The following is a 14,936-nucleotide window of genomic DNA, read 5'->3' on the forward strand; positions in this document are numbered from 1 at the left end:
AGAGAGGGGGGAGCAGGACAGAGAGAGAGGGGGGAACAGGACAGAGAGAGAGGGGGGAACGGGACAGAGAGAGAGGGGGGAACAGGACAGAGAGAGAGGGGGAGCAGGACAGAGAGAGAGGGGGGAACAGGACAGAGAGAGAGGGGGGGAACATGACAGAGAGAGAGGGGGGAACAGGACAGTGAGAGGGGGAGCAGGTCAGAGAGAGAGGGGAGAACAGGACAGACAGAGAGGGGGGGACAGGACAGACAGAGAGGGGGTGAACAGGACAGAGAGAGAGGGGGAGCAGGAGAGAGGGGATGGGAGCAGGACAGAGAGAGAGGGGGGGAGCAAGACAGAGAGAGAGGGGGGATCAGTACAGAGAGAGAGGGGGGAATAGGACAGAGAGAGAGGGGGGAGCAGGACAGAGAGAGAGGGGGGGAACAGGACAGAGAGAGAGGGGGGAACAGGACAGAGAGAGAGGGGGGAACAGGACAGAGAGAGAGGGGGAGCAGGACAGAGAGAGAGGGGGAAGCAGGACAGAGAGAGAGGGGGGAACAGGACAGAGAGAGAGGGGGAGCAGGACAGAGAGAGAGGGGGAGCAGGACAGAGAGAGAGGGGGGAACAGGACAGAGAGAGAGGGGGGAGCAGGACAGAGAGAGGGGGGAACAGGACAGAGAGACAGGGGGGGAACAGGACAGAGAGAGAGAGGGGGGAACAGGACAGTGAGGGGGGGAGCAGGACAGAGAGAGAGGGGGGAACAGGACAGAGAGAGAGGGGGGAGCAGGACAGAGAGAGAGGGGGGAGCAGGACAGAGAGAGAGGGGGGAACAGGACAGAGAGAGAGGGGGGAGCAGGACAGAGAGAGAGGGGGGAGCACGATAGAGAGAGGGGGGGGAACAGGAGAGAGAGAGAGGGGGGAACAGGACAGATAAAGAGGGGGGAGCAGGACAGAGAGAGGTGGGAACAGGACAGAGAGAGAGGGAGGGAACAGGACAGAGAGAGAGGGAGGGAACAGGACAGAGAGAGAAGGGGGAGCAGGACAGAGAGAGAGGGGGGAACAGGATAGAGAGAGAGGGGGGGAACATGACAGAGAGAGAGGGAGGGAACAGGACAGAGAGAGAGGGAGGGAACAGGACAGAGAGAGAGGGGGGAGCAGGACAGAGAGAGGGGGGAACAGGACAGAGAGGGAGGGAGGGAACAGGACAGAGGGAGAGGGAGGGAACAGGACAGAGAGAGAGGGGGGAACAGGACAGAGAGAGAGGGGGGAACAGGACAGAGAGAGAGGGAGGGAACAGGACAGAGAGAGAGGGAGGGAACAGGACAGAGAGAGAGGGGGGAGCAGGACAGAGAGAGGGGGGAACAGGACAGAGAGGGAGGGAGGGAACAGGACAGAGGGAGAGGGAGGGAACAGGACAGAGAGAGAGGGGGGAACAGGACAGAGAGAGAGGGGGGAACAGGACAGAGAGAGAGGGGGGAGCAGGACAGAGAGAGGGGGGAACAGGACAGAGAGAGAGGGAGGGAACAGGACAGAGAGAGAGGGAGGGAACAGGACAGAGAGAGAGGGGGGAGCAGGACAGAGAGAGAGGGGGGAACAGGACAGAGAGAGAGGGGGGGAACATGACAGAGAGAGAGGGGGGAACAGGACAGTGAGAGGGGGATCAGGTCAGAGAGAGAGGGGGGAACAGGACAGACAGAGAGGGGGGGAACAGGACAGACAGAGAGGGGGGGAACAGGACAGAGAGAGAGGGGGAGCAGGAGAGAGGGGATGGGAGCAGGACAGAGAGAGAGGGGGGGAGCAAGACAGAGAGAGAGGGGGGATCAGTACAGAGAGAGAGGGGGGAATAGGACAGAGAGAGAGGGGGGAGCAGGACAGAGAGAGAGGGGGGGAACAGGACAGAGAGAGGGGGGAACAGGACAGAGAGAGAGGGGGGAGCAGGACAGAGAGAGAGGGGGAAGCAGGACAGAGAGAGGGGGGGGAACAGGACAGAGAGAGAGGGGGAGCAGGACAGAGAGAGAGGGAGGGAACAGGACAGAGAGAGAGGGGGGAACAGGACAGAGAGAGAGGGGGGAGCAGGACAGAGAGAGGGGGGAACAGGACAGAGAGAGAGGGGGGGAACAGGACAGAGAGAGAGAGCGGGGGAACAGGACAGAGAGAGAGGGGGGAACAGGACAGTGAGGGGGGGAGCAGGACAGAGAGAGAGGGGGGAACAGGACAGAGAGAGAGGGGGGAGCAGGACAGAGAGAGAGGGGGGAGCAGGACAGAGAGAGAGGGGGGGAACAGGACAGAGAGAGAGGGGGGAACAGGACAGTGAGGGGGGGAGCAGGACAGAGAGAGAGGGGGGAACAGGACAGAGAGAGAGGGGGGAGCAGGACAGAGAGAGAGGGGGGAACAGGACAGAGAGAGAGGGGGGAGCAGGACAGAGAGAGGGGGGAACAGGACAGAGAGAGAGGGAGGGAACAGGACAGAGAGAGAGAGGGAGGGAACAGGACAGAGAGAGAGGGGGGAGCAGGACAGAGAGAGAGGGGGGAACAGGACAGAGAGAGGGGGGAACGGGACAGAGAGAGAGGGGGGAACAGGACAGAGAGAGAGGGGGAGCAGGACAGAGAGAGAGGGGGGAACAGGACAGAGAGAGAGGGGGGGAACATGACAGAGAGAGAGGGGGGAACAGGACAGTGAGAGGGGGAGCAGGTCAGAGAGAGAGGGGGGAACAGGACAGACAGAGAGGGGGGGAACAGGACAGACAGAGAGGGGGGGAACAGGACAGAGAGAGAGGGGGGAACAGGACAGTGAGGGGGGGTGCAGGACAGAGAGAGAGGGGGGAACAGGACAGAGAGAGAGGGGGGAGCAGGACAATGAGGGGGTGAGCAGGACAGAGAGAGAGGGCGGAGCAGGACAATGAGGGGGGAACAGGACAGAGAGAGAGGGGGGAGCAGGACAGAGAGAGAGGGGGGAACAGGACAGAGAGAGGGGGGAGCAGGAAGACTGAGGGGGGGAGCAGGACAGAGAGGGGTGGGAGCAGGACAGTGAGGGGGGGAGGCAGGACAGGGAGAGGGGGGGAGGCAGGACAGGGTGAGGGGGGAGCAGGACAGAGAGGGGGGATCAGGATAGAGAGAGAGGGGGGAGCAGGGCATAGAGAGAGAGAGGGGTGAGCAGGGCAGAGAGAGGGGAGCAGGACAGGGAGAGGGGAGCAGGACAGGGAGAGGGGAGCAGGACAGGGAGAGAGGGGGGAGCAGGACAGGGAGAGAGGGGGGAGCAGGACGGTGGGGGGGGGGAGGCAGGACAGAGAGAGAGGGGGGAGCAGGACAGGGAGAGAGGGGGGAGCAGGACGGGGTGGGGGAGGCAGGACAGAGAGAGGGGGGAGCAGGACAGAGAGAGAGAGGGGGGAACAGGACAGAGAGAGAGAGGGGGGAACAGGACAGTGAGAGGGGGAGCAGGTCAGAGAGAGAGGGGGGAACAGGACAGAGAGAGAGAGGGGGGAACAGGACAGTGAGAGGGGGGAGCAGGACAGAGAGAGCGCGGGGAACAGGACAGAGAGAGAGAGGGGGGAACAGGACAGAGAGAGAGGGGGGAACAGGACAGACAGAGAGGGGGGGAACAGGACAGACAGAGAGGGGGGGAACAGGACAGAGAGAGAGGGGGAGCAGGAGAGAGGGGATGGGAGCAGGACAGAGAGAGACGGGGGGAGCAAGACAGAGAGAGAGGGGGGATCAGTACAGAGAGAGAGGGGGGAATAGGACAGAGAGAGAGGGGGGAGCAGGACAGAGAGAGAGGGGGGGAACAGGACAGAGAGAGAGGGGGGAACAGGACAGAGAGAGAGGGGGGAACAGGACAGAGAGAGAGGGGGGAGCAGGACAGAGAGAGAGGGGGAAGCAGGACAGAGAGAGGGGGGGAACAGGACAGAGCGAGAGGGGGAGCAGGACAGAGAGAGAGGGGGAGCAGGACAGAGAGAGAGGGGGGAACAGGACAGAGAGAGAGGGGGGAGCAGGACAGAGAGAGGGGGGAACAGGACAGAGAGAGAGGGGGGGAACAGGACAGAGAGAGAGAGGGGGGGAACAGGACAGAGAGAGAGGGGGGAACAGGACAGTGAGGGGGGGAGCAGGACAGAGAGAGAGGGGGTAACAGGACAGAGAGAGAGGGGGGAGCAGGACAGAGAGAGAGGGGGGAGCAGGACAGAGAGAGAGGGGGGAACAGGACAGAGAGAGAGGGGGGAACAGGACAGTGAGGGGGGGAGCAGGACAGAGAGAGAGGGGGGAACAGGACAGAGAGAGAGGGGGGAGCAGGACAGAGAGAGAGGGGGGAGCAGGACAGAGAGAGGGGGGGGAACAGGACAGAGAGAGAGGGGGGAACAGGACAGAGAGAGAGGGGGGAGCAGGACAGAGAGAGGGGGGAACAGGACAGAGAGAGAGGGAGGGAACAGGACAGAGAGAGAGGGAGGGAACAGGACAGAGAGAGAGGGGGGAGCAGGACAGAGAGAGAGGGGGGAACAGGACAGAGAGAGAGGGGGGAACAGGACAGAGAGAGAGGGGGGAACAGGACAGAGAGAGAGGGGGAGCAGGACAGAGAGAGAGGGGGGAACAGGACAGAGAGAGAGGGGGGGAACAGGACAGAGAGAGAGGGGGGAACAGGACAGTGAGAGGGGGAGCAGGTCAGAGAGAGAGGGGGGAACAGGACAGACAGAGAGGGGGGGAACAGGACAGACAGAGAGGGGGGGAACAGGACAGAGAGAGAGGGGGAGCAGGACAGAGAGAGAGGGGGGAACAGGACAGAGAGAGAGGGGGGGAACAGGACAGAGAGAGAGGGGGGAACAGGACAGTGAGGGGGGGTGCAGGACAGAGAGAGAGGGGGGAACAGGACAGAGAGAGAGGGGGGAACAGGACAGAGAGAGAGGGGGGAGCAGGACAATGAGGGGGGGAGCAGGACAGAGAGAGAGGGGGGAGCAGGACAATGAGGGGGGGAACAGGACAGAGAGAGAGGGCGGAGCAGAACAATGAGGGGGGAACAGGACAGAGAGAGAGGGGGGAGCAGGACAGAGAGAGAGGGGGGAACAGGACAGAGAGAGAGGGGGGAGCCGGACAATGAGGGGGTGAACAGGACAGAGAGAGGGGGGAGCAGGAAGACTGAGGGGGGGAGCAGGACAGAGAGGGGGGGAGCAGGACAGTGAGGGGGGGAGGCAGGGCAGGGAGAGGGGGGGCGGCAGGACAGGGTGAGGGGGGAGCAGGACAGAGAGAGGGGGGGTACCAGGACAATGAGGGGGGGAGCAGGACAGAGAGAGAGGGGTGAGCAGGGCAGAGAGAGAGAGGGGTGAGCAGGGCAGAGAGAGTGGGGTGAGCAGGACAGAGAGAGGGGAGCAGGACAGGGTGGGGCGGGGAGCAGGACAGAGAGAGGGTGGGTACCAGGACAATGAGGGGGGGATCAGGATAGAGAGAGAGGGGGGAGCAGGGCATAGAGAGAGAGAGGGGTGAGCAGGGCAGAGAGAGGGGTGAGCAGGACAGAGAGAGGGGAGCAGGACAGAGAGAGGGGAGCAGGACAGGGAGAGAGGGGGGAGCAGGACAGGGAGAGAGGGGGGAGCAGGACGGTGGGGGGGGGGGAGGCAGGACAGAGAGAGAGGGGGGAGCAGGACAGGGAGAGAATGGGGGAGCAGGACAGGGAGGGGAGAGCAGCAGGACAGAGAGAGGGAAGGGGAGCAGGACAGGGAGGGGAGGGGAGCAGGACATGGAGAGGGGGGGAGGCAGGACAGGGAGAGTGGGGGAGGCAGGACAGGGAGAGGGGGGAGCAGGACAGGGAGGAGCAGGACATGGAGAGAGGGGGAGGCAGGACAGGGAGAGGGGGTGAGCAGGACAGGGGGGAGCAGGACAGGGAGAGAGGGGGGAGCAGGATGCGGGGAAGGGGAGCAGGACAGGGTGGGGAGGGGAGCAGGACAGAGAGAGAGGGGGGAGCAGGACAGGGGGGAGCAGGACAGGGAGAGAGTGGGGAGCAGGATGGGGGGGTAGGGGATCAGGACAGGGAGGGGAGGGGAGCAGGACAGAGAGAGAGGGGGGAGCAGGACAGGGGGGAGCAGGACAGGGAGAGAGGGGGGAGCAGGACAGAAAGAGAGGGGGGAGCAGGACAGAGACGGGGGGAGCAGGACAGAGAGAGAGGGGGGGAACAGGACAGAGAGAGTGGGGGAACAGGACAGAGAGAGGGGGGAGCAGGACAGAGAGAGGGGGAAGAGGACACATGGGCGGAACAGGACAGAGAGAGGTGGGGGAGCAGGATAGAGGGGGTGGGAGCAGGACAGAGACGGGGGGGAGCAGGACAGAGAGGGCGCAGAACAGAGAGAGGGGGGATCAGGACAGAGAGAGGGGGGGAGCAGGACAGAGAGGGCGCAGAACAGAGAGAGGGGGGATCAGGACAGAGAAAGAGACGGGGGAGCAGGACACGGGGTGGGGAGCAGGGCAGAGAGAGAGAGAGGGAGGGAGCAGGACAGAGTGGGGAAAGCAGGACAGAGAGGGGGTTCAGGACAGAGAGAGAGGGGGGATCAGGACAGAGAGAGAGGGGGGAGCAGGACAGAGAGAGAGGGGGAGCAGGACAGAGAGAGAGGGGGGAACAGGAGAGAGAGAGAGGGGGGAACAGAACAGAGAGAGGGGGGAACAGGACAGAGAGAGAGGGGGGAACAGGACAGAGAGAGAGGGGGAACAGGACAGAGAGAGGGGGGAACAGGACAGTGAGGGGGGGAGCAGGACAGAGAGAGAGGGGGGAACAGGACAGAGAGAGAGGGGGAACAGGACAGAGAGAGAAGGGGGAGCAGGACAGAGACAGAGGGGGGAGCAGGACAGAGAGAGAGGGGGGGAACAGGACAGAGAGAGAGGAAGGGAACAGGACAGAGAGAGAGCGGGGAACAGGACAGAGAGAGAGGGGGGAACAGGACAGAGAGGGGGGAGCAGGACACAGAGAGAGGGGGGAACAGGACAGAGAGAGAGGGGGGGAACATGACAGAGAGAGAGGGGGAAACAGGACAGTGAGATGGGGAGCAGGACAGAGAGAGAGGGGGGAACAGGACAGAGAGAGAGGGGGGGGAACATGACAGAGAGAGAGGGGGGAACAGGACAGTGAGGGGGGGTGCAGGACAGAGAGAGAGGGGGGAACAGGACAGAGAGAGAGGGGGGAGCAGGACAGGGAGAGAGGGGGGAACAGGACAGAGAGAGAGGGGGGAGCAGGACAGAGAGAGAGGGGGGAACAGGACAGTGAGGGGGGTGCAGGACAGAGAGAGAGGGGGGAACAGGACAGTGAGGGGGGGTGCAGGACAGAGAGAGAGGGGGGAACAGGACAGAGAGAGAGGGGGGAGCAGGACAGAGAGAGAGGGCGGAACAGGACAGAGAGAGGGGGGAGCAGGACAATGAGGGGGGAACAGGACAGACAGAGAGGGGGGAGCAGGACAGAGAGAGAGGGGGGAACAGGACAGAGAGAGAGTGGGGAGCCGGACAATGAGGGGGGGAACAGGACATTGAGAGGGGGGAGCAGGAAGACTGAGGGGGGGAGCAGGACTGAGAGGTGGGGGAGCAGGACAGTGAGGGGGGAGCAGGACAGAGAGAGAGGGAGGGAGCAGGACAGAGAGCATGGGGGATCAGGACAGAGAGAGGGGGGGGAGCAGGACAATCGGGGGGGGAGCAGGACAGAGAGAGAGGGGGGAGCTGGACAGAGAGAGAGGGGGGGAGCTGGACAGAGAGAGAGGGGGAGCTGGACATAGAGAGAGGGGGGGAGCTGGACAGAGAGGGGGGGAGCTGGACAGAGAGAGAGGTGGAGTAGGACAGAGAGAGAGGGGAGAGCAGGACAATGAGGGGGGGAGCAGGACAGAGAGAGGGGGGTAGCTCGACAGAGAGAGGGGGGTAGCTGGACAGAGAGAGAGGGGGGGAGCAGAACAGAGAGAGAGGGGGAGCTGGACAGAGAGAGAGAGGGAGCAGGACCGAGAGAGAGGGGAGAGCAGGACAATGAGGGGGGGAGCAGGACAGAGAGACGGTGGGAGCTGGACAGAGAGAGAGGGGGAGCAGGACAGAGAGAGAGGGGGGAGCAGGACAATGAGGGGGGGAGCAGGACAGATAGAGAGGGGGGAGCAGGACAGAGAGAGAGGGGGGAGCAGGACAGAGAGAGAGGGGGAGCAGGACAGAGAGAGGGGGGAGCAGGACAATGAGGGGGGGAGCTGGACAGAGAGAGAGGGGGAGTAGGACAGAGAGAGAGGGGGGAGCAGGACAATGAGTGGGGGAGCAGGACAGAGAGAGAGGGGGGAGCAGGACAGAGAGAGAGGGGGGAGCAGGACAGAGAGAGAGGGGGAGCTGGACAGAGAGAGGGGGGGAGCTGGACAGAGAGAGAGGGGGAGTGGGACAGAGAGAGAGTGGGGAGCAGGACAATGAGGGGGGGAGCAGGACAGAGAGAGGGGGGGAGCTGGACAGAGAGAGGGGGGGTGCTACACAGAGAGAGGGGGGGAGTAGGACAGAGAGAAATGGGGGAGCAGGACAATGAGGGGGGAGCAGGACAGAGAGAGAGGGGGGGAGCTGGACAGAGAGAGGGGGGGAGCTGGACAGAGAGAGAGGGGGAGTAGGACAGAGAGAGAGGGGGAAGTAGGACAATGAGTGGGGGAGCAGGACAGAGAGAGGGGGGAGCAGGACAGAGAGAGGGGGGGAGCAGGACAGAGAGAGGGGGGGAGCTGGACAGAGAGGGGGGGGAGCTGGACAGAGAGGGAGGGAGCAGGACAGAGAGAGAGGGATCAGGACGGGGGGGGGTGGACAGACAGTGGGAAGCAGGACAGAGAGAGAGGGGGGAACAGGACAGAGAGAGAGGGGGGAGCAGGACAGGGAGAGAGGGGGGAACAGGACAGAGAGAGAGGGGGGAGCAGGACAGAGAGAGAGGGGGGAACAGGACAGTGAGGGGGGGTGCAGGACAGAGAGAGAGGGGGGAACAGGACAGAGAGAGAGGGGGGAGCAGGACAGAGAGAGAGGGCGGAACAGGACAGAGAGAGGGGGGAGCAGGACAATGAGGGGGGAACAGGACAGACAGAGAGGGGGGAGCAGGACAGAGAGAGAGGGGGGAACAGGACAGAGAGAGAGTGGGGAGCCGGACAATGAGGGGGGGAGCAGGACATTGAGAGGGGGGAGCAGGAAGACTGAGGGGGGGAGCAGGACTGAGAGGTGGGGGAGCAGGACAGTGAGGGGGGAGCAGGACAGAGAGAGAGGGAGGGAGCAGGACAGAGAGCATGGGGGATCAGGACAGAGAGAGGGGGGGGAGCAGGACAATCGGGGGGGGAGCAGGACAGAGAGAGAGGGGGGAGCTGGACAGAGAGAGAGGGGGGGAGCTGGACAGAGAGAGAGGGGGAGCTGGACAGAGAGAGAGGGGGGGAGCTGGACAGAGAGGGGGGGAGCTGGACAGAGAGAGAGGTGGAGTAGGACAGAGAGAGAGGGGAGAGCAGGACAATGAGGGGGGGAGCAGGACAGAGAGAGGGGGGTAGCTCGACAGAGAGAGGGGGGTAGCTGGACAGAGAGAGAGGGGGGGAGCAGAACAGAGAGAGAGGGGGAGCTGGACAGAGAGAGAGAGGGAGCAGGACCGAGAGAGAGGGGAGAGCAGGACAATGAGGGGGGGAGCAGGACAGAGAGACGGTGGGAGCTGGACAGAGAGAGAGGGGGAGCAGGACAGAGAGAGAGGGGGGAGCAGGACAATGAGGGGGGGAGCAGGACAGATAGAGAGGGGGGAGCAGGACAGAGAGAGAGGGGGGAGCAGGACAGAGAGAGAGGGGGAGCAGGACAGAGAGAGGGGGGAGCAGGACAATGAGGGGGGGAGCTGGACAGAGAGAGAGGGGGAGTAGGACAGAGAGAGAGGGGGGAGCAGGACAATGAGTGGGGGAGCAGGACAGAGAGAGAGGGGGGAGCAGGACAGAGAGAGAGGGGGGAGCAGGACAGAGAGAGAGGGGGAGCTGGACAGAGAGAGGGGGGGAGCTGGACAGAGAGAGAGGGGGAGTGGGACAGAGAGAGAGTGGGGAGCAGGACAATGAGGGGGGGAGCAGGACAGAGAGAGGGGGGGAGCTGGACAGAGAGATGGGGGGTGCTACACAGAGAGAGGGGGGGAGTAGGACAGAGAGAAATGGGGGAGCAGGACAATGAGGGGGGGAGCAGGACAGAGAGAGAGGGGGGGAGCTGGACAGAGAGAGGGGGGGAGCTGGACAGAGAGAGAGGGGGAGTAGGACAGAGAGAGAGGGGGAAGTAGGACAATGAGTGGGGGAGCAGGACAGAGAGAGGGGGGAGCAGGACAGAGAGAGGGGGGGAGCTGGACAGAGAGGGGGGGGAGCTGGACAGAGAGGGAGGGAGCAGGACAGAGAGAGAGGGATCAGGACGGGGGGGGGGGGTGGACAGACAGTGGGAAGCAGGACAGAGAGAGAGGGGGGAACAGGACAGAGAGAGAGAGGGGAGAGCAGGACAGAGAGAGAGGTGGGGAACAGGACAGAGAGAGGGGGGGATCAGGACAAAGCGGGGGGGGGAGGTGGACAGGAGGGGGGGAGCAGAACAGAGAGGGGGGGAGCTGGACAGAGACAGGGGGAGGTGGACAGAGACAGGGGGGAGGTGGACAGGGTAGGGGAGGCGCAGGACAGAGGTGGGGGGAGCAGGACAGAGAGAGGGGGGAACAGGACAGGGAGAGGGGGAGCAGGACAGATGGGCGGGACAGGACAGAGAGAGGTGGGGGAGCAGGATAGAGGGGGTGGGAGCAGGACAGAGACAGGGGGGAGCAGGACAGAGAGGGCGCAGAACAGAGAGAGGGGGGAGCAGGACAGAGAGAGGGGGGAGCTCGACAGAGAGAGGGGGGATCAGGACAGAGAGAGAGACGGGGGAGCAGGACAGGGTGGGGGAGCAGGACAGAGAGAGAGAGGGGAGAGCACGACAGAGAGGGTGGCGGACAATAAACAGGTAACTTCAAGCCAGTTAGCTTCACGCCTTTTATTGGGAAAATGTTCAAGTCTGCCTGAAATATGTATTAGTCGAACATTTAGAAATATAATCAGGCAGAGTCAGATTCATGGCTTCATGATGGGGAAATCATTGCTCTGACAGATTGACTATGGCCCTTTGAACAAAATCGATCACAGAAGAATCATAAAATCATACAGAACAGAAAAAGCCCTTGTGCCCATCAAGTTTACTTTGTCCAAAAATATATTAAATTGACAGTACTCCTACATTCCAGCCTGCGGCTACAGCCTGGATAAAGGGAGCCCAGTCAATGTAATACTTTTAGTCTGTCAGAAAGTGTATGATAACCACACATTAAGCTGCTTTGTAAGACAGGAATCCATGGTGGTTGGGGTAACGGATGCATTTTCAGGTTGGCACCCTGTAACCAGTGGAGTGCCCCAGGAATCAGTGCAGGGCCCACAGTTAGTTACAATCTATGTAATTGATTTGGATGACTGAAGTGAATGTATTATCACCAAATTTGTTAATGACTCAAAAATTGGTGGGAAGGCAAGTAGCGAGGATGACATAAAGACGGATATCGAGGTGATGTGATTTGTCAGGAAGAATAGTGGAGATGAATATTATTTAAATAGACAAATGGGTAAGTCAAAGTGTTTTCAAGGCTGAGATAGGCAAATGTTTAATCAAGAAGGGAATTGAGTGTGATGGGGAAAATGCAGGAAAGTGGAGTTCAGGATGATCAGAGTAGCCATGATCTCATTGAACACTGGAGCAAACTCAATCAGCAGGATGGCCTGTTTCTATCTGCATCTTATGTTCCATGGATCTTTCAAAAGGGAGTGGAGAAATACTACAGAGGGAGTGTTTGTGGGTCCGTGACCAGCCGACAGTGCGGCGCTCCCTCAACACTGACCCACCGATAGTGCGGCACTCCCTCAGCACTGACCCTCCAACAGTGCGGCACTCCCTCAGCACTGACCCTCCGACAGTGCGGTGCTCCCTCAGCACTGACCCTCCGACAGTGCGGTGCTCCCTCAGCACTGACCCTCCGACAGTGCGGTGCTCTCTCAGCACTGACCCTCCGACAGTGCGGCACTCCCTCAGCACTGACCCTCCGACAGTGCGGTGCTCCCTCAGCACTGACCCTCCGACAGTGCGATGCTCTCTCAGCACTGACCCTCTGACAATGCCCACCCCCTTAGCGTTGACCCTCTGACAGTGCCTACTCCCTCAGCACTGTAACTTTGATAAGTTAGTTCAGGGATGTGTGGGTGATTTGTGATTGGTTCCTGTTGGATTGATCCCGGGTGTGTTCTGTTTCAGAGCCAGTTGTGTGTGTCCCGAAATGTAAAAATGGAGGCACGTGCGTTGGATACAATAAATGCCGATGTCGCAGCCAGTTTACAGGAAAGAGCTGTGAGACAGGTGAGGTTTCCGAAATTCCTGCTTCCACCCCCAACCAAACACAGCCCGCTGTATCCCTGCTCTCAGTATTAGCCACCTCCATAATACATCGCCCATACAGCACTTGCCACAGACACCCAGCTCCAAACAGCCCCCATTACAGTTATCCTTTCCCCAGCTTGTCCCCCAAACCCTCTGTATACCTGAACTTCAGTAAGCCCCTACTACCCCTAATGGCCCAGCATTTCCTCATATACCTGCCCATCTCCATCTGCCCAATTCCTACAAGCCCTAACCATCCTACACTCTCAGCACGTCCTCAACTGTGCAATCCCCATCAGCTCTCCCTATCGCGCCCACCCCCCGACCCGCCCACCTTGCCATCACCCTTAAATCCCCCCCCCATGCCTGATCACTGGAGATCCCACTGTCCCCACCACTCCCTCAGAAAGACTCCCTCTGGAAGGGTAATGTGAAGAGAATGGGTATGATCAGCCCTCACCACTATCTGGCTTTCCTTACCTTGTTCTCCTTCAGCCCTCAGCCAGTCCAGCGGTCAGACACTTTTCCACTGGTCCCCAGTCTCCCCAGTTTTTCAGGGAGCGGGGTCCCCTGTCCTTTTCGTGTATGAGATGCTGCTGACATCAGCTCTGAGCCATCTGGCTCTGGTCCTAACAATATTATGAGCTGAGCCACCTCACGGGGGAAATGCTGGAGTTGTTGTAACATCACTGAAATAGTAACCCAGAGGCTTTGGCTGAAGCTCAGGACACATGGGTTCAAATCCCATCCCAACAGCAGGTGCTTTGTAAATGCAGTTAATAAATCTAGAAGTGTAAACTTGTCAAAAGGTGACTTAAACTATTGATAACATGGACAATTGCCCAAACATCACTAAAATGGAGGACAAATCCCAAATAGCCAATTCCTGCCCCATCAGTCTCCTCTCGATCCTCAGTAAAGTGATGGACGGTGTCAGTAACAGAGCTACCAAGCAGCACATGCTCAGCAATAACCTGCTCAGTGATGTCCAGTTTGGGTTCCCCCAGGGTCACTCAGCTCCTGATCTCATTACAGCCTTGGGTCAAACATGGACAGAAGAGCTGGATTCCAGAGGGGAGGGGAGGGGAGAGGGACAGCCCTTAACATCAAGGCTGCATTCAACTGAGTGTGGCATCAAGGAGCCTGAGCAAAACTGGAATCAGTGGGTATCAGGGGGCAAACTGACACATAGTTTGTAATTGTGGAAGGTCAGTCATCTCAGCTCCAAGACATCCTGGGTAGTGTCCTAGGCCCAACCATCTTCAGTTGCTTCATCAATGAACTTTCCTCCATCATAAGGTCAGAGTGGGGATGTTCACCAATGAACCAATGTTCAGCACCATTCACTACTCCTCAGATACTGAAGCAGTCCATGTTCAAGTGCAACAAGGTCTGGATAGTATCCAGGCTTGGGTTGACAAGTGGCACACAAAGGCCAGGTAATGACCAGCACCAATAAGAGACCATCTAACCACTGCCCCTTACATTCAATGGTGTTACCATTGCTGAATCTCCCACTATCAACATCCCAGGCTCAGACTGACCTGGACCATCCTTATGCGAACCATCCTATGCAATCACAGCTCACCGTCTTTCTCAGGGTCACCTGCCCTCTGCCTGAGAAAGCAGCCATCCACAGCTTCATGTGAACACGTCCCATGAACTCTCATGTCTCTCTCCAGCTTTGTATTTGTAATTGACACCTGTCGGGAAACCTGTTAGATTTGTCTCTGTCTTCAGCTTCAAGGTAAAGTGATCATTCTGAACAATGTGCTGTGGGGTTTCTGCAGAGATGCTCACTGACTTACTGAGATGTTCCAACATTATATTCTCAGGGTACCAGAGTCTTTCAGATTGTCTTTTCTATCTGACAGGATGTTGTCATCAGATGCACTAGACTTTAGGAAAACCAATTTAAGGGAACTGGGGAAAAGCGGGGCAGTTCAGTAAAATATAAAAGCTGGTGAACACCATTCATATTCACTGTCCTTTTTCTCACCAACCTTTCAGAGGTTGATCCCTGACAGGAGCAGTTGAGTAGGTCGGACTTGTACTCATTGGAGATTTGAAGGATGAGATGCAAGATTCTTCAGGCACTTGACAAAGGCAGATGTGGAAAGGTTGAGGGAGAGTCTGGGACCAGAGCACACTATCTCAGAATAAAGAGTCTCCCATTTAAGACAGAGATCAGAAAGAATCTCTTCCCTCAGAGACTCATAAATCTGTGGAATTCTTTACCATAGAGGGCAGTCGAGGCTGGATCATGAAGTGTACTCAAGGCTGAGGCAGACAGTTTTAATCAGGAAGGGGAATGGAAGGTTATGGGGAAAAGGCAGGTATGTGGAGTTGAGGATGATCAGATTAACCATGATCACATTGAATGGAGGGCCAGGGCTGAATGGGCTGAATGGCCTGCTTATGCACCTACACCTACACCTTATGATCTTACTAATACCTTTATGAATGCAGTGGCTAGAAGAGCAGGTCAGAGGCTGGGAATACTGCGGCAAGTAAGTCACCTCCTGACTCCCCAAATCCTGTCCACCATCTACAAGGCACAAGTCAAGAGTGTGA

The 14,936-nt window shown here is 59.4% G+C and overlaps 1 protein-coding gene across 4 annotated transcripts in view; it reads left to right on the forward strand.

Moving 5' to 3' along the window:
- Positions 1 to 14,936, forward strand: part of LOC122550356 (uncharacterized) — a 143,159-nt gene that overhangs the window by 120,444 nt on the left and 7,779 nt on the right. For all 4 annotated transcript variants that reach the window (XM_087987734.1, XM_087987733.1, XM_087987732.1 and 1 more), the window contains one exon: positions 12,240 to 12,341. In XM_087987734.1, the coding sequence (XP_087843860.1) occupies positions 12,240 to 12,341 (102 nt within the window). The remainder of the gene's footprint in view (positions 1 to 12,239; positions 12,342 to 14,936) is intronic.

Source organism: Chiloscyllium plagiosum, unplaced genomic scaffold, assembly GCF_037043375.1.
Source record: "Chiloscyllium plagiosum isolate Xiang-an unplaced genomic scaffold, Cpla_swu_hap1 HiC_scaffold_5, whole genome shotgun sequence".
In the NCBI taxonomy this organism is placed as follows: Eukaryota; Metazoa; Chordata; class Chondrichthyes; order Orectolobiformes; family Hemiscylliidae; genus Chiloscyllium; species Chiloscyllium plagiosum.